Genomic DNA, 24,049 nt, shown 5'->3' with positions numbered 1-24,049 from the left:
ACCAGGACAGATCTCATCCAGCCTGAAGTGGTCTGCTAGGCTCCTTCTGCAGCCACTGGAAAGGCATGCACACCACCAGTGTGTCACAGCTACCTCAGACGTGCACCAGCATGGAGTGAATTGACCTTTAAGGCACCTTTCTTTCTGTATTGGTGAGGAAAGAAGCGTACGTTACTAACTTTGGAAATCAAATGTTTATTTTTTAATAGGCACAGTAAACTGAGACTTACTTACCCATGGTGTTTGGTCTAATCTCAGAGCTCTGAAATAGTTGAAGTTAAGTTCAACACAATGTAGATAGATATGTGTAAGCATCATTCAAGTGCTGGAGGATCATAGAATCATAGAATTGCGGAGGTTGGAAGGGACCTTTAAGATCATCAAGTCCAACCATTAACCTACTTTGACAAAAACCACTTCTAAACCATGTCCCCAAGTACCACATCTACCCTTTTTTTAAACACCTCCAGGGATGTCAAATCCACCACCTCCCTGGGCAGCCTGTTCCAATGGTTAATAACCCTTTCAGTGAAAAAATGTTTCCTAATATCCAATCTAAACCTCCCCTGACATAACTTGAACCCATTTCCTCTCGTCCTATCACTTGTCACCAGGGAGAAGAGGTCAACCCCCACTTCTCTACAACCTCCTTTCAGGTAGTTGTAGAGGGTGATAAGGTCTCCCCTCAGCCTCCTCTTCTCCAGGCTAAACAACCCCACTTCCCTCAGTCGTTCCTCAGACGACTTGTCCTCCAGACCCCTCACCAGCTTCGTAGCCCTTCTCTGGACACGCTTCAACACCTCAATGTCCTTCTTGTAGTGAGGGACCCAAAACTGAACACAGTACTCGAGGTGGGGCCTCACCAGTGCCGAGTACAGGGAGATGATCACTTTCCTAGTCCTGCTCACCACACTATTCCTGATACAGGCCAGGATGCCGCTGGTCATCTTGGCCACCTGGGCACACAGCCGGCTCATATTCAGCTGGCCATCCACCAACACCCCCAGATCCCTTTCTGCCGGGCAGTTTTCGAGCCACTCCGCCCCAATCCTGTAGCGCTGCATGGGGTTGTTGCGACCCATGTGCAGGACGTGGCACTTGGCCTTGTTGAACCTCATACAGTTGGCCTTGGCCCATCGATCCAGCCTGTCCAGATCCCTCTGCAGAGCCATCCTACCCTCAAGCAGATCAACACGCCCACCTAGCTTAGTGTCATCTGTAACTTACTGAGGGTGCATTCGATCCCCTCATCCAGATCATTGATAAAGATATTAAAGAGAACTGGCCCCAGCACCGAGCCCTGGCGGACACCACTTGTGACCGGACACCAACTGGATGTAACTCCATTCACCACCACTCTCTGAGCACGGCCATCCAGCCAGTTCTTTACCTAGTGAAGAGTACACCTGTCCAGGCCACGAGCAGCTGGTTTCTCCAGGAGAATGCTGTGGGAAACGGTGTCAAAAGCTTTGCACAGGAGCAGGCTGTCCCCATGTGCCGAAAGACAAGCTGTTGGGGAAAAAGACCGGCCTGGCTGAACAGGGAGCTAGGGTTGCAACTTAGGGGAAAAAAAAGAGGATTTATGGCCTTTGGAAGGAAGGGCAGGCCACTCAAGAGGACTACAAAGAGAAAGAGCTAATGAATCATTAAAAATAAAGTTCTAGATACAGAGGGGAAGGAAAAAAGCAAATGTAGATTAATTCTTTATTTGCAATTATTTTTTCTGAGAGGAGAAAGAAATTTATAGAATTACCATTGGAAGGGAAGTATATAGAAACAAATATATATAGAAAGAGAACATAAAATTCACAGTTAGTTAATAAAAATAATAAACAGTAAAAATAATTTTGTATATGTTTATACAGAGGAAATAAGATTTACTGTTCATAAAGGCTGCAGAAACCGCGGGTATACTATTTCCCTGCCTTAGCATGTCATTGAGAAGTAGGCATCATTATCAAAATCAAACTTTGCAGTGTATTAATTTGTATTTAGTGACTAGTTGTACAGAACATGAAAGATGATCTTTAGAGTTGGCTTCTCAGATTGTGGTAATGTGGATTTTAATTTGATGGATTAAAGCTGTGGCTCATTTACTCAGTCCTGTGGAATTTAGAATTAGATTCATGGGTCATAAATTAGGGGAGAAAACAACTTTATTTGACATAGTCTCTTCACATTTGCTGTTTCTAACTATTTTAGTGGAACTGAATGTCACTATTGGTTAACAGTAACTGAAAGATTGCTGTGCATAGCTGTGAGACAGTATAGAAACAACCCACCGTGTTTTGCAGGTCAGCCGGTCCCCCAACAATATGAAAAAATTACACTGTATGCTTAATGCGAGAATTTTTTTCATATTTTATATTTTAGAAGATGTTTCCAGAATTTGAAAAAGACTGAACATCTTTTTTATTATTATTATTGGCTTTCAACACTTTCTAGTTGCTGCACAAAGCAGCTGTAGTTCATCCTTTGAGATTATTCAAATCCTATTCACATCTATAAAAATTAATAATCAGTTTGAATACAACTATTTCAAGCTCATCCGGTAATTATGTGTTTGCATACTTCACGGCCTATGAAAAAGTCGTCGTTTGATAGGAGTTCAGATGAAAATACCTGTGCTATGTACAATTTTGGTAGAGATGTAGGAGTGGTTGGTCGACCAAACTAGACATTTCCTCCCAGCTCTCACTGGATTTGGATGTCTTGCTTCGTTGGTCAGGTTGGAGGTTCTCAAACACTTTTTTGTTTGTGCCTCAGTGTGGTTTTGAGCCATCATCCCACTGGTTTAGCTGCTGGAACTCTGCAGCTCTGGCCATAGTGGCCAGCAGAGGGAAATGGCTGGGACTGGGCTCAACCGGAGGTTCAGGAAACTCGTGCCAAGGGGTGCAACCAGTCGGTCAGTGGCTGGCATCCGTTATGATACTGGAAAAAGGGCTTGGTTGCCTAGCTGTATCTAGTGCAGTTTTAGAAGCTACAGCCACTCCCGCAGGGTCTTCTCGTGTTGTATTTGCTAGCACTAGCGAGATGTCCCAGGCACCCTGTGCTGTCTCCAATGGCGTTAGACACCTCTTTTTGGAAACTGAGTAGTATCCTAATAGCAAGAGTATACAGCTTTGGCTTGCGCTTGGTGACAATACGTCAGTTTTCACCAGTACTCAGCATCTCATTGACTTTCTAAAAATCAGAGTGTCCTCAGGATGGCCAAGAAAGACTGAGCAAAGACAGGCAAGTCCCACATGGTTTGTTCAATAAAAAAAACAGGAGAAAACTCCCAAGTTAGCACCAAGTGGCAGATATGCCCCTGGACTGCAGTGCAATGAAGTTTAGAGAGATTAACTCGGATCCAAAAGGCAAAATAGGTGGATTAATGCTTCACCGGGCGTGAGCTGGCCTCGCGGCAGGCTGCGCTGGCACGGCACGGCTGGTCCCCGTTGCTGACTCACTGTGCAACTCGGCTCATGGAAATGTGCCCGCGTGCGTCTGCAGGGAGGGCAGATGCAGCAAAACTCCAGGCGTGAGCACCCTGTTGGGTTGTTGGCTGCATTTCTCTGCCGCGGCCTCCGGGGAAACAACTTTATCCCCCCCCAAATAAAAAGAAATAGAATAAATATATTCGTATTCTTGTCCTGCTGTCTAAACCACTGGTTTTCCGATTACTCCATCGTCATTTTCGACCAGTCATATTCTCCTCAGAACGCTTTTCAGGTGTTTAAGCGCAAGATACGTAAATGTACTAAAAGCTGAGAAGTGCTTGGAAGATTAAAAAAAGAGAGAGACCCTTTTCTTCTCATACCAAAATACCACATACTTGAAAGATATTGGCTTTTATAACGCTTACATGCTTTTGTAGCAGTAAAGATGTAAATTTAAAGCCCAAGTATCCCTTTTATCCAGGATGTGCTAAAACAATATGTACATGTGTTTCTAAAATTAAAAATGTCCAGCAAAAAATACATCTCTGATATTAGCATAAAAATTTCACAGAGTCCTCATCCCCAACAGCAGGTTAGTTCTTGGTAGAAAAATTATCTATTGGCAAAACGAGCCACTTCATCAAACTAACAATAGACCCCATGTGTATTCCAAAATAAATCTTCCTTTCGCATCGACAGGGCAAAAATATTTTTAAGTGTTCTTCAGGAGGTCAGGCTGGATTTTCAAATGTTTCAATATATTTGCAAATATTCTAAAACATTTTTTTTTTTAGAATCATTCAAAACTGCTTTCGAAATGTAGCTGGTTTAACCTGCTAGTTTAAATTTTGAAATCACCTTAAATTTGAAACTAAGCTGGTATGAATAAGAAGTAAAATATTATGAAAAATATTGAAATATTTTGACTGCTTTGAATTTTTGCTCAAATATTTTTAGGGATTTTTTTCTGCATTTCTATATCTTTCATATTTAAAATGTTGTATAGAGGATTTCCTCAGAAGTTTTAATTAAATTAAATTTTAATTAAAAGTTTTAAGCTGAAGGATCCATCTGGTGATGGCTGAGGGAGATCATTGATCTTCTCCTGAAGTTAAAACTTCCTGCAAATCCTGTAAAGATAAACATCCCCTTGCATCCTAATAATCTCTTCTATAGCAAAACCTTATCCATAAATTAAGAAAGATATTAAAATCACTGTCCTGCCCTAACTGGGGCAAGGAGAGATCTACTTTGATATCGGAGTTTATTTTAAAGGGGCAAAAAAGTAAAAGGAAACAAATTCACTGCAATCTATGTCTACACCCAACAGTGGGTAAAAATGTCACCAGTCGTCTTATTCAGTAGCAGGTGGTGACAACTTATGAGTTCTGATGGAATGGAGACGTAGACTTCTACAGGGAGAGAGCCACTAATCAACTCACATATGTATTGATGAAGATTTTGATATCATACTGCATGTATTTGTAATAGACAGAGTCCCCTTATTTTGACTAAAAATTGTGTTTAAGCTGATTATTGAACTACATCCACATTTTGTACCAAACTGGGCAATAATTAAGACTTTAAACGAGTGTTAGTAAACACTGTTCTCAATTTTATTTGGTGCCATCTCTAGTTTCATCTATGCAGGCATCCTTACCCCTCATATCCTTCTGATCTTGTCTTTAAATTCCAGCGTTCCCTTTGGTGAAATAATACGTGCATTAATTGATCATTTAAATTAATTCAGTTTCATCTGGTTAAGTCTGTATTTTTTTCAGTAGGGTTAGAAAAATGGAGAACTTACTTAATGTATTGAACCCTTTCGTGGTTTACTAGATTTCCTTTTGAGCTACCTGTAATGGTGAGCTACTTGGATAGTTTCTTGGTCACAGCCACGGTGAGGCAGCTGGCACCAAAGAGGGAGCCAAATCCAGATGTAGGATATTGCCAGATAGACTAGAAGCACCAAGATGTATTTGGGTTCCAGTTATTAATTTTTTTGTCTGGCTGTCATTCAGTGTGTGGCTATGGTGTCCATAGCCTCTCATCGAAATACTCCCACTCCATCATTAGAACAATAACTGGAATCTGATTACCTTCTGTATTTAGTAAACAAGCAGTTTGTGGAACTGTACAAATAGGTGTCTTGTTTTCTTATGTGGTCACTGACATCTTCTTGGAGTGATGCAAATTAGTGTATATCTCTTAAAAAGAAGTGACCCTTCTATATCCTTATGTCCTTAGCAGGCTTGGTTTCTTAGGAAGTTGTTTGTATGTTGTGAGAAATCTTTTTTTTTTTGTTTTGTACTTCGGGGGTATTCAGAGAACTCTGAACTTCCGTCAGACTTGCTCAGCCATTGTCTCCTTGACAAAGGTGATTTCAGAGGATGGAGATTCTGAATCTCATTCCCCAAGAAAAGAAGGGAACCCTTGTAGTGTTTCAAAAATATGTGAAAACCTTTACTAAGGATTTATTTTTATAGCTTGCTTATATGCTGAGCCCAGTCTCAAATGCAGGCTCTGTCAAAAGGAATCAGTTAAAGCTTTGGCTTCATTTTAATATATTCCAGCATTTCAGACTTCGTGCAGGAAAAGAAAAATAGCCTTTTATTCTGGCTGTCATTTGTTTATCCTTCTCCTCCATATTTTACTGAAACTTCTATGTTGTGTCTACATTGTTTTGGGTAATACCAAGCAACAAAGCCATGGGAGCTTTTTTCCTAATTCTCAAAACAATTCTACTCCATCTACCTTGAAAAATACTCTTATTACAGGGTTACCAGACAAAAGAACTACTTAGCTAAATTATTATCTAAGCTATAGCCGCAGCAGTGCTCTGTAACGCAGTCACGGCATGGAAGATAACCATTTTATAGTCAGTCATGTAGTAGGGAAAAGAGACTGGGGGGGGAGATATGTCAGAAGGAGACATGCTAATGGCAAGTAACAGTAAAACAATTACCTTTTGTGAGACTTTAATTGATTATTCATACTTGAAGACCATTTGCCAATGGTAGCAAAAGAGAAACTTTGAAGAGCGCTCCCCGGTGCACTGGGGAGCAGTGCTTTTTCCAGCTCTTGTAATGGGTTACAGCGTGCAGAGCCCAGTCGCAGGTTACTGGAAATCGCAGTCCTTAATTATTCGCTCTGTGTGGGGTCCAAAGGGGTAGTTAAAAATCTATTATTGCCCCCTTTTACACTCAGCCACCTTTTCCCTTGCAGTGAGATTCAGTAGGTAAAGCATATAGAGTATTTTGAGGTTTGAAGGGCTGTATAGCTGGTGAACTGTTCAAAACATAGACCCCGCAAGTCATTGGCCTCAGAAAGCCACCAGTGCTTTATAGGCAGTAAGCTTATTTACAAATTGAATTGTCGAGCACTACCTCCAGCAGTGCCCTTCTGGTCATCCCGAGCTTCGAGGGTCTTCTCATGTGAGGCCTTTGAAGTAAAACTTAAGTCCCTCAAAATTCTGAGTATGATAAGTAATGATGCAGTTTGATTTTGAGGAGTCTTTCGAGAAACATCTGGCTTTTAGGCGTTTTGCCCACTAACCTGCAGAATCTCATTAGTGCGTTTAAGCTGTCTGTCATGGTACTGGGAAAACCCTCCTCATTCTTCATGGTTTTGCTCAGGAGAAGATGTAGCTGTGGCCTCTTAGCGGCATTGTGTTTTGTTTCTGCCACGCAAACACTTCTGTCTCAGAAATCTCCTTGGCACCGTTTCTGATCTGTGGGAAACAAATCTCTCGGAAATAAAAGTTAATTCAGGCTGATAAGCCTCATATCAACACTTCCAATTCTGACTTAGAGGAGAAGTCCCGGTCTGTGTAGAGTGGAGGAAAGGTTCTCACTTGCTCTTCCTACCTGCGTTGGAGCATGAACCAAGAGACTTGTTCAGCCTCTGTGCACTGGATTAGTCAGTGATTAGGAAAAAAGCTGGTGAGCTAGGAAACTGAAGAGGAGCAAATATCGTCTAAGGGATTGCACTGTTTATGTATGAGGATCCAGAGTTATAACGAAATTTGTAAATGTACCTATTTTAAGAGCTTTGAAAGATGCTTCGTGTTTCCAGGTATGAAGCAACTTCTGTTGCAGGGCAGGAGAAACGGACACACATCTAATAACTTTCAGATGGGAAGTCACCCCTCTTGTCCCAGTCACTCTGAGCTGTGAGACTACAGTAGGGGGATGGGAGCCCTACAAAGCAATTTTTGTAATTTCCAAGGCAAGTTTACTACCTCTTGGAAGTATTTCCTCCCTTGAAACAAGTCTGTTTCTTCCTTGATAAAGTCATCTTCAAGGGATCAGAATATTATGATTTTAGTGGAACAGGACAATAAGAGTTGGCTCTAATTGTGGTTTTTGAAAGAGGATGTGGTTTAGCATACTTTAACTACAAATCAAGAAATTCCAGTTACATTTCCCTGCAGGGCTTAGGGGAAAGAGAATACTGTCACGTGAACCAAGTAAGATGAAGACAAAGGGAAAACAAAAAGCCATAGCTTTCCAGGAAAGTAGGTGTACTGCAGTTGTACATTTGTGTAATTGTTAGCAAGTGCCATTTGCATGTGAGTCTTCAAACAGGAGTTAAACCACTAGATGGGCAACAGTTCCATTTTTGTTTGTTTTTACAAACCAGTTTTGAATTTTCCAATAGTATTCCAGCTTATTAAAATACACCAACATTTTTATTCTTGAAGAATGTCTGATGCTGTTAAAAAAAAAGGGATTTCCCATTTCAGAGTATAATGAGCTGCTTTGGTGTTGCAGGTCCTTCTCTTTCAGTCATGCTCCTTATAGAAGCTGGGAACTGATAAAGCAAGCTGGCTGCTCGCGTTTCTGAGGAAGTTTTATTAAAAAGTCTTCCTTTTTTTTCCCTACAAGCCATACTTCTTTCTCCCAGAGTTTGCCATGAGTCTAACCATACAGTTACAGGAATGTCTTAAAAAATGGAATTTTCATTCTTTCATTTTCTTTACAGATAAATTGTATTATGTGTTTGATTTTTACAGATAGTGTATTCTGAATCATAATTTGCTTTGTGTCCCTCATTTTGGTATATAGTACTAATGGAGCACTAAACAGTGATTTTTTAAAAATGCCAGGAGTGATCAACGTAGAGCACATTTACTGTTTCGGTAGTGGAGGAAAAAGTGCTGCTTTCCCATACTGCTACCTTAGAGTACATTTCACAATAGAGACATCTGCTTTGGAAGGAAAAATACTTAATAAATACATACAAAAATCTGGAGCGAGCCTTTGTAGCTTCTGCAGACCCACCCCCAGATTGTGATGTGCTGTAAGAAATGGAGCTTCCTAAGTGCTTTCCATCCCTCTTTCCTTTCCCTTTTTCTCTTGCCAGCCTTTGTCGGAGAACAGGGCCTTTGCTGTCCCACACGTTGACAGTTTTTTCCGACAGATAATTGTGAGCTCCGTCGCCTTTGGGACTCATCCCAGCTTCGCTAGCCTCAGGCACTCGTTTGGCTCCTGTCATCGGTGGAGTCTTGGGCTGTAGGAATACTGAATGGTTAGGGTTGGGAAGGAGTGCTCTGAAAAACAGTAAAAGCATCCTATATTTATATAAGGATCCATCGCTAACTTGGTTAGAGATATAATATATCCTCTTAAATGGCTCTCTTCAATAGTTCTTAACATGCTGCTTCAAGCCTCACATGTCCGTCTTAATACTGCATATCCTAGAAGTATCTGTTTGCAGAAGATGAGCTTACTTATGTGAAGCTCGGCCAGGGTTCCCAATAAGTCTCCTGTGAAAAGGACAGTCCCTTTGCAGTGCCTTGAAGGTGTACAAGGTGCTGCTGCTCGTGGCACCACTGACCTTTTCTTCTGAGTGGTGATCTGCAGTTTTAATTCAACTGAAAAAATAGCTCCGGGTGTTGAATTTTTCCATGCACAGGAAACATTCCTGGTGGTTGTTAAGGAGAGGGAACTTTCTGCAAAAGATAAGGGGGCAGGGGAAAGAGAATGACTTGATTTCAGAAATTCTTCCCTTAATTACATTGTGTAAATGTAGAATATGAATATTGCATCAGGGAAGCTAAAATTATTTCCATCATTTGTTAACAACAAATAAGCTAATTCAATTAGATGAGGACATTTTCAGATCCCAAGTTTGTTATAATGAAAGTTTTCCCTATGTGTGGAGTCTCTTTCTCAATTGGAACTGGGAAAATAAAGGGTTACAAAACAGAAAAAGCATATTACATCAAACAGAATCACAATTGCGATTATGAAAAGTGCTGGAAAAAATTAGTGATAAACACCGTGTTCTGGGAGGTTTGTAATCTAAATTAAAGGTAACAGCTGAGAGCAGCATTATGCCTGTTTTTGCAAATCTGAACCTGGAGCCCAGAGAAAGGTGATCCTGTCCTGATGGGGCACAGAAGGCGTGAGGTAGAGCCAGGAGGGAGACCAAATTCTCCAGAGTCCTGGTCCGTTGCATTCACTTGAAATAGTTGTGTGTTGTGCTTTACACAATGTGCAAAGTTAATTTAAAAAAATGTAATGTAATTCACGTGTAATGAAAGCGGAATGTTTTAATGTACTCCAAGGTTGAAAACAAACATAAACATGGCTTAGGTTTTTTTACATATTCACATAGTCTTATATGATAAAATTGCCATTACTTTTTTAATCTCTGAAGCTTTGAATATTCCCTTCCTGAACCAAAGTTCCTGCCTCACTTTGATCTCTTTGCAACTTTCTGAGCTGTCTTAAATCCTTGTGTAACCTTTTCTGCTTCTTTTGTTCAGCCTTGTGAAGAATTGGAAGCTGTTTGCTTTAGACCTCAGGGAATATGGGACATGAAGTGTAATTTATAATGAAGAAAAGTCTTTACATTAAAGGAAGTGATTTAGTGCTAATTCTTTAACTGAACTTGTTGATTATCGAATTAACAGGATTAAAATATGTCCTAGACCTATAGAAGATTTAACGGCTGTTCATTTTGTTGGCTAAAGTTTGCCTCAATCCCAAACTCCCTTTTTCAATCTCAGTTGTATTTATCCATTATTTGAATTTGTCATGTGATGGGAGGAAAACTGCTCTGAGGAAACCAGGATGATGCAGGGAAACTCTTCTTCATTATCTAGATTTTCCCTTCAGCCTAATCGTTCAGCTATGCCACTGTCCTGCTTTACTGATTTGGCTATTTGAACTGGGTGTGTCATTTTGGAAGGCAGAGTTTATGTTCTTTGATATGTGTTTCCATTTTTGGTAGAATGAGCTCATGGACTTGTAAATTCTGGAATAGTTTATGTAGAAGTATTTTACTACGTGAGTAAAGAGAAGAAGCCCTGACCCTAGTTCAGGATCCCACTGTTCCCTGCAGTGCCCGTTTTTCCTCTGACTATAGAAAATGAGAACAGGCTGCATCAGCCCTTTCCCACCAACAGACTTACCCAGGCCCCATCTCAACATTAGACAGTGATATAGATCTGAAAGGTGTTGATGATGGCAATAGTTCATGGCAATAGTTCGTAGCCAGTTGCGTCAGAACTGGGCAATCACTGTGCTATAGCATATGTGCTCTCTGGCATTAAATGCCTTACAATTAGCTTTTGGTTAAAATTTCTAATGAATTAGGTGGTTGTCTTTTTTCACCAGAAAAGACTGTTGTGTTGCAATCAGAAGAGCCGGTTTTGACAGATCTTTTTCAGTTTAAGGAAGAAGATAGAATTCTCAAAGGGGTCAAAACACCCTACTTTAACTTTTGAATTTTTGCTGATGATAGTGGTTACAGTATTTTCAGGTTGGAGAGTTAATTTACTTAGATTTCAAAACAAACCAAAAAAAACCTGAAACACTGAACCTAAATAGCTTCTTTTTCTGACCTGCAACAGGTTGTTTTTTTTTCAGATTCCATTTCCAGCTTCCTTCCATATTTCACTTTTTTGTTCTGGTTTAATACACAAAAATTTTCAAAACATCAATTTCTTGCAGGATAGGTAAATATCCACTTTTTCCCCACAAGCTGAACTTCTAATGTAAGATGACAATCAACAGGAAAACTTAAGAAATAGGGCTGGAATGAAATGAAAGAGCCCTGTTTCTTTCAGCTGTTTCTTTCTGCCACAGAAAGGCTATGGACAAGGAGGGGACTAAGGGACATATATTGCTATTTTCTATATATACAGTGTATTCTCAATATATGTTAGGTTATACTTGCATCACATTCTATCTAGTTTCCTCTACATTGTTTTTCCTGAAGGTTTTCAAGTGTAGCAACATCCTAAACAGCTACTGAAATAAATTAGTGTGCAAAATAGTGCACTGAAAATATTTAACAAACCAAAAAGCTGGACTTCCAGGCTGGCATGACTGCAAAATAGCATGGTGGGAGAACAGACTGCTCAAGATAGGAGGAAGAATAATAATTAAGGGTTGGTAGGGTAGACAGGGAAATAAGAGCTTGAGATGATGGAAGATGCGGTGCTTCAGTGCCCAAGCCCGACCAACAGCAGCAGCTGCTGGCACGCTGGCGTTACCGTGGCTCAGCTTGTGGGAATGGCTATAAAGGGAAGAGAAAAGTTCAAGATGTGAGGTTTGGCTAAGTGTTAGGGTAAAAGGCAAACTCTTTAGCTGAGTTATATTTGAAAAGGGACAGTGGGAAAATCTCTTTTGCGTTGGACGTGGAGAGCTAGTTAGAAATAACAAGAGGAAACTATGAACAGTTCGTGCCAAGCATCGCAGTAAAAAGGTTCCTGACTATGAAATACATTGAGCTGAGATATAAACTCTGAAGGGAAGTAGAAGAAGCCCTATCATTTGAAATACTATAACAGAAGTAGACAAAGCACTCGAAAGTGCACTGCAGGGAACAGTCTTTTTTTGGCAGGGAGCGAGACTTGGATGACCTAATAGCTTCTTTCCATCTCTATTAGAATCACAGAATCCAAAGCCTTTCTCAGAGCAACAGCACAACCGGGTTTGAAGGTTTGCCCAGTTTTGGCATCGTAATGTTGGTTAGTACCACTCTGCATGTTCCAGCCCCTGCAGATTCCCAAAGCAATAGTTAATAGCTCTGCTGACAAACTCTCTGATTAGTGTGAAATACTAGCAAGCTGTGGAATATATTTTGGAGAGTTTTCATCACCAAATGGACCAGATCTTAAAAGGAGTATAAACAAAATTTGCAGTTTCGTGTAAGATAGCTGGGAAGAAAGATACTGTTACTGTATTTCAATATCCCCTTTGCTGCACAGTGATTACAGTGCCAGTTAGTTATAGCTTGCCAGTTTTCATTCTGAAATCAGATTTCACTCCTACTTTTCTATAGTAAGTGTTTGGTATAAAGGAGGTGAAATCTGTCCGATATATTAAATTGTAACAAGAAAAGAAGTTTAGCGCATACTGGTGGTGTAGCTGCATCCCCTATTAAATCCCAGTAGCCAAACTTTGAAATGTAGGCAGCTTTCTCAACTCTACAGCTCTAGTTAGAGATTTTTTTAAGAAAAAAGACTAATTCTTAGGAACGAGTGAAGAAAATTCTAAAATTTATACTGTTATACTATACTATGTAAATACTACAGATTCAGTGCATATAGCATTCAGTTGCTTATGGCTTTGTAACAGTGCGATGATTCTTAAACATCTTCTCCTCTCCCCTCCAGTGAGACGTTTTGGTGGGAGAGAAACTCTGTGTCTGCCCTACATTGGGTCACTCATTTATGTTTTGCCTCTCAGCTTGGCTGCAAACCACCAGAAGGTGTAAAAGTAGCTTTCACGCCCAAGGGCAGCATTTTTCTCCCATCCACTTGATTTTCAGGCTTTTTGCCCAGGCTGGCCCTACTGCCGTGTTCTCCTCTGCCCTTCCCAGCGAGGCTCGAAGGCAGCAGAAAGCAGCGGGAAGGCTCTGTACTCACTTTGTAAGAGATTGTTTTCAGTGCCAGCAAAGAACGGCGGGAGCACTGCAGAGAAACAGGACTTGCCCTTTCTAGACCTCTGCTGTCCAGGAGCACCTTAGGATTATTGTGAATTTGGAGAAGGTTTACTAACATTGTCCTAAGAAGCCTGTAAGGAGCTGTGGGGTTTTTGGCCAGCATCACCTGGGAGATCCAGAGGCGTTGTTTCTCAAGGGTCTGATGGGCCCTGTGCTCTGCCTTTTTGCCTATCCTGCCACACCAGCCTTGACGCTGCTCACTCGAGAGGGAAAGAAGTTTGCAATCGTGTCTGCTGCCTGTGTTTGTCAGTGGAAAAAAGGAAATCTCTTGGGGAAGAGTGGGAACAATTGAATTATTTTATGCTGAGGCACAGTAAAACTAATTTTAAAAAATTATTGCCTGATGTCCATAATTTATTCACGGTACTAGTCCCAGTAGAGTTAATAAGACTATTATGCACTTAAAATTAAGTATGCACATAGGAGTCAGTAACATCAGAATCTAATATTTTACTTCTATTTTTTTTTAATCTCTTTGTGGCAAAATATGTTTTATTATTTCAGAGTTGTTAGAGGTTTAACAGCATGTTCCCAAATGGATTGTGAGCTTAGCGGAAACTTTTTAAAAGGGAGTCCAAGTTTTTGAACGTTAACAAGGCCCTCGCAGAAAACCTCCAGGAAAAGCCGTTTCTATGTTTAGTGTGCTGCCGTGATAACTCTGTAGGGATGTGAGGCGGAAAGCACAGAGTGGGAGAGGTTTAACAGAATTGGAAACTGAGAAATTGCACCTTCTGGATTGTCGCGTGCTAAAAAATCAGATGAGGTTAAAGGAAATAGGTGGAGAAGGGAACTGGAAGAATATGCTAGTGATAATAAGAACAAGGTGGCAAGCACAGATGCTGAAAGCAAAAAGGAAAGAGATGGTCAGATTTATGAATGTTGATTCATTTCCAGTAGTCACTTCGTTGACTATTGAATGTATAGCTTTATTATATGTGATTTCTGCTGGGCCTGGAGTTCAGCAACACTTCATTGAGGCATGTCTTAATAACGGGAAAGGAGCAAAAGCCGGCAGAATCTCTGGGCAGCTGGACGGCTCTGACGTACTCTTTTCCTGCCCTGGAGGTTTATTGCTACTGTTATCCAAATCAAATTCTTTTAAAACAAATCTTAAATTCAAATAAAGTATCTCCTGACCTTTGTTACATCGTCTTTCTTACCACTGCATATGGCTGAGGTCTTTTCAGTTGTCTCTTTTTTAAGACTAAATCTATTTGACAACTGTTGGTAGATAATAAATTAGCTAACTCTGTTAAAGGAGATACCAAGTGGTTGAGACGATGACTAGTTCTTTTAAGAGCAGCTACCTGTCTGCAAATGCCTATCTAAAGGTTGGAGTATCTGTTGTTTGGAAGGACTCATTTATAGGCTTTTTCTGTTTCTGCACTGATCCGGATTTTACAGAACAAAGGTATATATAAAAAGGCAGAAATGTAGGCATTGTTAACAACAGTTTTTTGCAATATTTGATTTTTTCCAATACGCGCGGAGTTATTTTTAAAGCCTTTGCTACATACTCCTAAATACCTATGATTTAGCTTGCCATTTGAACAGCAACGCCAGCGTGGCTTATGTAGGCATATGCTTTGTAGAGTAGCATAAATTTAGCCTTGCACGTACGCCTTACATTGAAGCTCCCATGGCTTGAGTTTCTGCTGCCCTGTATCTGTGTCACTGGTTGAACAGATGGATGTTGTAGCTTCACTGCTTTTGCTGTGAAGCCAGTGGTGGCCCTACTGCTCTTCAGCTGGTGGGAAGCTCAACAGAAAATGATGCAGTAAATGCAGGCACGTACGTACGCCTGTAACACAATAGAGGTTTAAGAGAGCAATGCGGTGTAAAACAAGGACAGCGCAAAATTAAAGGTAGCGCTCAGAAGCGTCTTAGAGCAACAGGCACTGTCTGGGAGTTCTGTGGCAGTTGAGCAAACATTGAAAGGTGGTTCCTGTTATGCATCTTGCAGGAGAGCAGGTCAGGCTGCAGCTTCCTAGCTGTGCCTGCTCCAGGCAGCACCCCTTACAGGGCGCTTTACATCCTTTTCCTCTCAAAATGACTTGGAAAATCAGTCTGAAATTGCTGGGTGTTTGGGTTGTATCTCTTGCTGTTAGTGCAAGGAACTGTTCGCACTGATGTGCAATGCCTCAGGGCTTAGCCCTGCCCCGTCCATCAAGGTTGAGAGACTTCCCAGAACTGCAGATAAAACACTACGTGCTATTCCTGCCTTGACCTCGACAGTCTCAGCTTTTATAGAAGACGTTTTGAGCAAAGAAATAGTGAGAAAAAAAAAAAAGGAAGATCTTTTTCCATCTCCTTTATGTTTAGGGGCTGAAGTTGCCAAAGCTTTGTTCTTCTCCAAAGGGACCTCTAGCTGAGGTCTCTCTGTGTCTCATCCCTCCTTTCCCAAACTGAGCACTGCAGTACAGTCTATAAAAAGACCTCAAAACAGTCCGAAAAAGATCTATCATGACTGCTCATAACAGACTGCAGTTTTAGAATCAGTTTAACTGGATCCAGTTCTCCACCCGTCTATTCCTAGCTATGTCTTCCTCTGTTCTGATGTTTCATCTTTACCTTTTACAGGGTTGGGTTTTGGGCATCTTGTGTTGTTTTTTTTTTTTATTTCTAATCACAGAGCTGAGGGGAGGAAAGGGGTAAGAACAGCCCTTTTGACAGAAGGCCAGATTTAGATTGGTTAAGCAGATTATGAAAAAAGTTTAGGAGTGGGAAATTTAATTTTTTTGTAGGCTGTTAGAGCTTTTAAGTTATCACTTAGGATACAGGGATGCCTAGATGTTACCAAATTTTCTTCACCGTCTACTGGCTGAGATCATCAGCTATTTTAGGACTTTAAAGTCACTTTCATTCTGACCTGCTGAGTACTTTTCTAAGGTTAAATGATGAATTTCCTTCCAGACCATCATACCAGTGAAGGAGAGCTGCCACTTCTGTTCCTTTAGTGGGAAAATAAGTTATCTAAGAAAGGAAGAGAGAGGACCAGTAAGCCACACTCAGAGAAAGGGTCTGACCTCAGCAGTAATAGCACTTTTCATTAAATGATATTTTTTTTTGTTATTAAAATGTTTATCAACCACTGTCCATTGAAAATAATTAAAAGATTGCAAATGCAGATTTCAAGCTGAGGCCGGGTTGTGAGCTATTTCGATATGACTTTTGATTTTAACTGTTAGCTACTCGGGGAATGTGGTTGCTCACTCAGCTCACATGCTTTTGTGTCTGTGCCCTGGCATTTATGATGTTCTTGTGGGAAATCAATATTTTAGATCCCTCTTGTTGTAAATAAATTTTTGCATGGAATTCCATTTACAAAAGTCTATCAAAAACAAATAAAAGGCACCAACTACATTTGAAGAATTTAATATTTAAGAAAACGTTCATGCACATCTTTTTTTCATTATTTTCCCAGCCATAAGTCTTGACTAAGATTAAATGTTGGGCCCAATTATCTTCTACAGGATATAAACTTCATCTGTTCCAAAAATAACATTAATCTCTGTGACCATTAACCATTCCTTTTAGAAATAAATGTTAATGAAAAGCAAATAAACTCAACCGTGTATTATGCATATTATTTTTATACGTATTTTACAGAGTTCGTTTAGTTGAAAGAGGATCTCCGCATAGTTTGCCTCTCATGGAGTCAGGAAAAGTAAGTACTGAAAGAAGACTTAAATGTACTTTTTATGGTAAATATTTTCAGTAAATTTCCATTTCTGTTAATTTCTATGTGAATATAGTGTGGAGGAAGGCTTTAGTAGGTGTGCAGACTGAAGACCTTTCTTTACTGTTGAGGTTACAGCACGATGGTGGTAACTGATGCATTACTGCTCTCTCAGAAGCCATACCTCCCTCTTTTATGCAAAAAGCATTTCCTTCTTTTATGCAAAAAGAAGCTATTTCATCCTCTGCATCTCACTCTTGAAACAGCCAACAGATGTGCCACTAGCGAAGGAGTTTTATCGATGTAGACCCACCTCCACTGAGAACTGGTCTGAGATTACCAGTGCTGTACTCATAGGCTACTGATTACCTGCAGAGGGACCGTGCCTGGTGGGTGGCATTGCCGTGAGGACTCAGGACTGGCACACAGAGGTAGCGGTGCTGCTCTCAGCTCTGTCCCTCCCTGCGGTGTCTGGCCACACACCGGTGACCAAGGTCTCCTGCTAAGCGTGTTCTGCCTCTGGGAGAAAGGAGAGGTGCTACCACTGGTGCACTGAGCCACCAAAGCACTCTGTGCTCACTGACCACCCTTGACACTGGATGCTCATCTCAAGCTTTCTAACTATACCTTTGCAAGCACTCATGGTCAGAGGATGCTCCCTTTTCTGTTTTAGGGTTTAACATCTGCCCACCTCTGTAGTGGTTGAATGTCCATTACCTCATTCTGGGCAGATTGTGAGGTGCCTCTGGCTTGATTTTTGTTTCAGACCAGAGTGTCATGTGGCTAGCGTTTGGGTTTTTTTTCTGTTCTACTATATACTCTCAGAGAGACTTGGGCCGTTTGGTAGGATTTTTGTATTGTAGGTGAACATTTGATTTCTGAGGAGTTTTTAATCACGGAATCATGGAGTTTTCAGAGTTGGAAGGGACCTCTAGAGATCATCTAGTCCAACTCCCCTGCTAAAGCAGGATTGCCCAGAGCACATTACTCAGGACTGCATCCAGGCGGGTCTTGAAAATCTCCAGAGAAGGGGACTCCACCACCTCCCTGGGCAGCCTGTGCCAGTGCTCCGTCACCCTCACCGTAAAGAAGTGTTTCCGTGTATTTGAACAGAACTTCCTGTGTTCTAATTTGTGCCCGTTGCCCCTCGTCCTGTCACTGAGAACCATTGAAAAGAGCCTGGCTCCATCCTCCTTCAACCCACCCTTTAGATACTTGTACGCCATAATAAGGTCTTCCCTCAGCCTTCTCTTCTCCAGGCTAAAGAGTCCCAGCTCTCGCAGCCTTTCCTCATGAGGGAGATGCTCCAATCCCTTAATCATCTTAGTTGCCCTTCACTGGATTCGCTCCAGCAGTTCCCTGTCCCTCTTGAACTGGGGAGCCCAAAATTGGACACAGTATTCCAGTTGTGGCCTCACCAGTGCAGAGTAGAAGGGGAGAATGACCTCCCTCGACCTACTGGCCACACTCTTCCCTATGCAGCCCAGGATTCCATTGGCCTTTTTGGCAACAAGGGCACATTGCTGGGTCATGGATAATTTACTGTCTATACCAGGACCCCCAGATCCTTCTCCTCAGCACTACTTCCCAGCAGGTCCGCCCCTAACCTATACTGGTGCTTTACATTGTTCCTCCCCAGGTGCAGGACCTTGCACTTGCTTTTGTTGAACCTCATTAGGTTCTTCTCTGCCCAGCTCTCCAGCCTGTCCAGGTCACGCTGGATGGCAGCGCGGCCCTCTGGGGTGTCAGCCACCCCACCCAGTTTGGTATCATCAGCAAACTTGCTGAGGATACACTCTGTCCCCTCAGAGCATGGTGGAGCGACTTTCACAGAGAAGAGGGTTTGTAGCATTTCCCAGATATCTCAGAATTTATTACACCTGTGGGCTATTTCAATTTTTTATGTTATAAGTCTACTTTAACTTTTTAATGATTTCTTCTAGTTTCTAATGAAGGCTTTTGGGGGCAAAGAGTCAGCATATGATTGCATAAGCCGGTATCTGCTGTCTTACTGCCTCATGTTTTCTTTCAATAGATCCTCCCAGGAGTACGTATCATTATTGCTAATCCGGAAACAAAGGGACCCTTAGGAGATTCTCATCTTGGTGAGGTGAGTCATGAAAACTTAATCTGTGTGTGCTCTGAACGAAATTGCAGAGATGAAGCTATCATCAGGTATGCCAATGTTTTCCTATAATATGTCTTATCAAATGCCTGGTTAAGAAAACAGTGAATTCTACAGATCTAGTATAGTGTGTAGCATGATATTTGTATCATTAAAATTGCTAGTAACATACTTGATAAATGCTATTAAAAGTTCAAGTTTGTTTAAAAAATGAAAAAAAAAATCTGCTTTTTCTAATTGTATTTTCTACTCGGTGCTTCACTAATTTTGATGGAAACATACATGAAAAAATAAGTTATTGATCGGTCTAATTTCAGCTAGATGGTTTTCTAGTGCTATTCTCTTTATAATCATTGTGCTTCAATGCACTGAAGTACTCTCATTAGCTGAGTTGAGCAAGGCTATATGTTTTTCCAATTTATTTTTCTATTTCTAGAGAGAGAAAAAAATGTTATTTTCAATAAGCAATTAAAGATCTAATTAACAAAATGAAGAATTTGCTTAGTCATAATTAAAACTACAGTCTAATTTGTGAGATTCATCTGTAAGATTTCATTAGCGTGAAATCCTTCTCTATAGGTGAAGGTCCCTGGTGTCACCCTTTAAAATAATCTGTCTGTCTGTCTGGTGTTCATGGAGATGCCTTGCTGGCATCTCTGAACCAGGAGGGGAGGACTGTAGAAACAGCACTGTGGTCTATAGGCTCTTCTGAAAATTGCCGTAACCAAGCAGACCTCAGAGCTAGCTGAGCCGTTCTTGGAGGCTGTGCAGGTCTTTGGCTAACCGGGGGCCAGAGGGCTACAGGCCAGGTGTCCCCGCAGCCGTGAGTCCAGCGTCCCTCTCCCCCAGGCATGGCTCAGATCCACACTCCAACTTCAGCGGGCTTAGACTGGGGTCTCTGCCTAAAACTGGGCCAGTTATAGGTTCAAAAATAGTGTTAAAAAGTATTATAGTATTATCTGGCTATGACTAAAAATTTTGCATCAAGAATTTTCAATAATGCTTCATTCTGGAAAGCTACTTTAATTAATACCAGTATAATTGCTTTTAACTTAGATATGGGTTCACAGCACTCACAATGCCAGTGGGTATTTTACCATCTACGGAGATGAGTCTTTGCAGTCAGATCATTTTAATTCAAGACTCAGCTTTGGAGACACACAGACTATTTGGGCTCGAACTGGCTATCTGGGGTTCCTGAGAAGAACAGAACTCACAGATGCAAACGGAGGTAAGAGGTTTCTCGTCATCTGGGTGTATGCACATAATTTGGATTATCTGGAGGCTGAAACCATGTCTCTTGGTCTGCAGTACCTGATGTGCTCCATCTGTGAAACCCGTAGACCTGCAAAAGGCCTTAGTTAAAATAATCAGAAAATAAAACAGGGCTAGATTTCACTGCTGAAACAGCTGTTTTTCCTTTGCTGTACCTCAGATGCTATAAATCCCCTCCAACGGTGACTTTTTGGCACTGTTAATGTGCCGAGTGCTTCAGCTTGAAAACTATGAAATGTAGCTTAAAATGCCATCATTTGCTCTCGCAGTCATATCCGCGGGAATGCATTTGTGCAGATAGAAAAAGCCTTGGGGTGAGCCTGAGCCCTGTGCCTCCTGTGACGACCGTCTTCTTTGATAATTCCTCTGTTATAAACTTATTTACAGAAGCTGTCCATTTCTCAATTTTCCCTGTTTTTAAACCGGTGGGGAAGGCTAGTGAAATGTAATATAAGCAGTAGCCTGCAGGAGAAGCTGCGGGGTGTTTGGGTTTGTCTCGGCAAGGTACAGAATTTTTTTACTTGTTTTTATGACATCCCTTATCTCACGTACACATGTAAGCAAACCAGCACTGCCAGGCACACAAAGTCTCTGCTTGGGGAAATGTTAGTTTCTGGTGATTTTTGCAGAGCACGGTGCCACGAGCGGCAGCAGGCTGAAGTGGCAGTCGAGGCTGTTGGCAAAGTATGGTTTCGAGCAATGCTGCGAGCACCTCCAGGAGCGATCCCAGGGCCCTGGTGCCAGTGCAATTAGAATAGCCGCTATTCGGCCAACGAGTGAATTCATCAAATCTGAAAGCATTTTTGTAATCCCTGTGGATTACAACTGCTGCCCATGTCCTTATGTTAGCATCTTCCTCAAGAGATTTACTTTCGGTTGCGCAGGCTTTTTTCATTTCATAATGAGAACCCAGCCTTGAGAAAATTCAGGATTCTCTGAGGATATTGCAACTTAAGCATCCAAATGGCTTAAATCTTCTCCTGACAGAGTTGCTAAGTCTCCATTCTCCCTCCACTTTTAGCTCCCAGTGCAGAAAGTTCTCTGCTCTTTATTGCTGGTAGAGGTTATATTGCCATTACACTACCACCGTGCAACTATCTAAATTAATGTAAAAAGAGCCAGTTATCTGCTTTCAAGTCTATTAGCGAATATTATTTCTTTATGTATAACATGCAGTCGTTTATTATCAGCCAAATATCTTTTAAAAAGTGTCATTTCAGCCTCATTTATTTCTGTAGTTAGTAAAAATTTGTACTATTAAGAGCATTCCGCTCCAGAGCTTGCCATTTGTCTGAATGAGCAATTTGCTATCTGGCACATAGCATGTATTTCTGGTTTATTGATAAACACCTTTGTAATACGCCTTAAGCATCAGCACTGAACATCTCAAAGCTACTGGAAGAACACCATCCATTCTGTTAGGGTCAAATCCATCCTTTTGCTTTTTCAAAAGAAAGAGAGAGAAACAAGGAGCCTATTGTCTATTTGGGGCCCCTTAAAAAACAATGAGTCTGTTCTGCGTCCACCTGGGAGAAAAACAGGAATTTATCTCACTGTCTTTGGATAAAGACTTCCACCTTTCTCTTCTTCAAATGGGAATAGTGTTTCTGCCTTCCTTTCTTCTGCTTTCTGCTCTGCATTGCACTTCAGTAATGGAAAACTCTCATTAGTTCGGAAATCGCTTTGAGGTTTCAGAAATTCGAGGATAACTTACAAATGTTATACTTATTTTGCTTATTCATTAATGCGAACATTTTTGTAATTTAATGTACTGGAGAACAGAATCATTAATATATTTTTTTCCTTACAACCAGAACGCCATGATGCACTTTATGTTGTGGGTGCATTAGATGAAGCCATGGAGTTACGAGGGATGAGATACCATCCGATCGATATTGAAACCTCCGTAATTAGAGCACACAAGAGCATCACAGAATGGTAAGGATTATATAACACCAGGGCCCTTATATAAAGCTGAAATATCTATAATGTCTGAGTTTTTTTCTTGGATATTGCAATTGATCCAGGAAATGGCCTGTCAGGATGGTCACAAGATTTATAACCCAGCCGCAAATATGTCCTTGGGATGAAACTTTTCACAAACAGATTTAATCAGAAAGGACTGTTTTCTGCTAAGATCATTCAATATGTTTCTTTTTTTCTTTGTTTGGTTTTAAGTACAAGTGAAGGCTCAAACTTTTAATTTGAGAAAGCCAAGCAGCTCTCACGTAGGTCAGTAGCTGTTTCTTGGAGTTTTGAGATTTATATTCTAACCAAGAAAAGCAAACTGGTATGAGTTCAAGCTTTAGGAGTGTTGTTCTTAGAAGGAGTGAGCAGGCAAACATTTCAAATAAATGAACACACTAATAATCTTTATTAGTGAACACACTGTTACTTTTGAATTGGTTATTAATAAATCAAGCAGTGATCAAATCAAGGTCACAATGGAAATTGAAGCAGTAAATCAATGAGCTAATAACGATGTTGTCTTAATCAATGCATCACGTCATCAAATGCACACAGCAGGTAATCATTTCTTGAGGCCGACATGAGAACAAATTGCTTTTCATTATTCTTGCATCAGAAGACTTGAGTCAGGTAGTTGTTTTGTTTTGATATAACCTCAGCTCAGCTCTTCTCCTTTCAACCAAAACGAACTTGTCGCAACAGCCAGGGCAATTTAGCCAGTCTAAGACGCGACTCTTCATTTTTCTTTTCAATCCTGGCTGCAAAGGTGTGGCCTGGAGCAGTAAACTTAATAATGAAGCACAGCGACCAGACTGGTTTCTTTAGTCAAAACACCTTGCTTTTTTCTTAAATATCTGTTAAAATTAAGGCAGTTAATTGCTTGGCTGACTGTAACTGAGGTTTTGCCTTATTGCCTCGTCCCTAGAGCATCGTCACAGCTGGTATGGTCGTGCGCCAGCTAGCCATTACACAGGGTGGCGGATTCTGTGTCCTCACATAGCCCAGTGTGAACACTTTAAGGATGCTGTGAAATTCTCCTGGAAAATGTGTCAGATTAGTATCAGCAGTGGATGGAAACTTTTCAGATCAAGCTATTTAAGGACAGCTCTATTATAAGATGACCACAGATTCATAAATCGATGTGTTCAGCAGTACCTGTTTGTCAGAGGTTTGTGTGTCCTCAAAACATGAGCTCATGGGCAGTGAATGAAGTAGCCATATCACACTGCAGAAATGGTTATCATGGGTTTCAGTGGCCAAAAATGCTTAGATTATGTTCCTTTTTTCAAGATCACATGAATTTCTATTATCATGGAAATCCTGAGTAGGACAGTGGCAACTAAAAAAGGGTTGGGGTAGGCTGGGAGGACCGAAGAAAAAGGCCACTAAATTTCTGCAAGAAGGTAGAAGTACATGCAAGTGATTCTCAGTGCCTTAACTCTTCCCAGTAGCTGGGTGATAATGTCCAAGGCACATGAGTGAGATTTCAGAAAACACGCTGCACTATTACTACCCTTTGCCCAAAGGCCAAAATTCAAAGTCTTCAGGGTTGTTCTTCCTCAAAGAAGAGAGATTGCTGATGAGTTAGGTGTTTCTCCGATGTGGTCCCTACAGAAAATG

General features: G+C 41.0%; 1 protein-coding gene across 1 annotated transcript in view; it reads left to right on the top strand.

The window, feature by feature from the left end:
- The window catches only part of DIP2C (disco interacting protein 2 homolog C), a gene marked incomplete at its 5' end in the record, with an annotated part of 178,225 nt that overhangs the window by 149,596 nt on the left and 4,580 nt on the right, over positions 1–24,049 (top strand). Inside the window, 4 exons of the mRNA XM_082479767.1 lie at positions 16,992–17,049; positions 19,097–19,171; positions 20,243–20,417; positions 22,276–22,399. Of these exons, the coding sequence (XP_082335893.1) occupies positions 16,992–17,049; positions 19,097–19,171; positions 20,243–20,417; positions 22,276–22,399 (432 nt within the window). The remainder of the gene's footprint in view (positions 1–16,991; positions 17,050–19,096; positions 19,172–20,242; positions 20,418–22,275; positions 22,400–24,049) is intronic.

This window comes from Vanellus vanellus, assembly GCF_965231255.1.
Source record: "Vanellus vanellus genome assembly, chromosome: 2".
Lineage (NCBI taxonomy): Eukaryota > Metazoa > Chordata > Aves > Charadriiformes > Charadriidae > Vanellus > Vanellus vanellus.
Note: the sequence above shows the minus strand (reverse complement) of the source record. Positions and strands in the feature narration are given on the sequence as shown.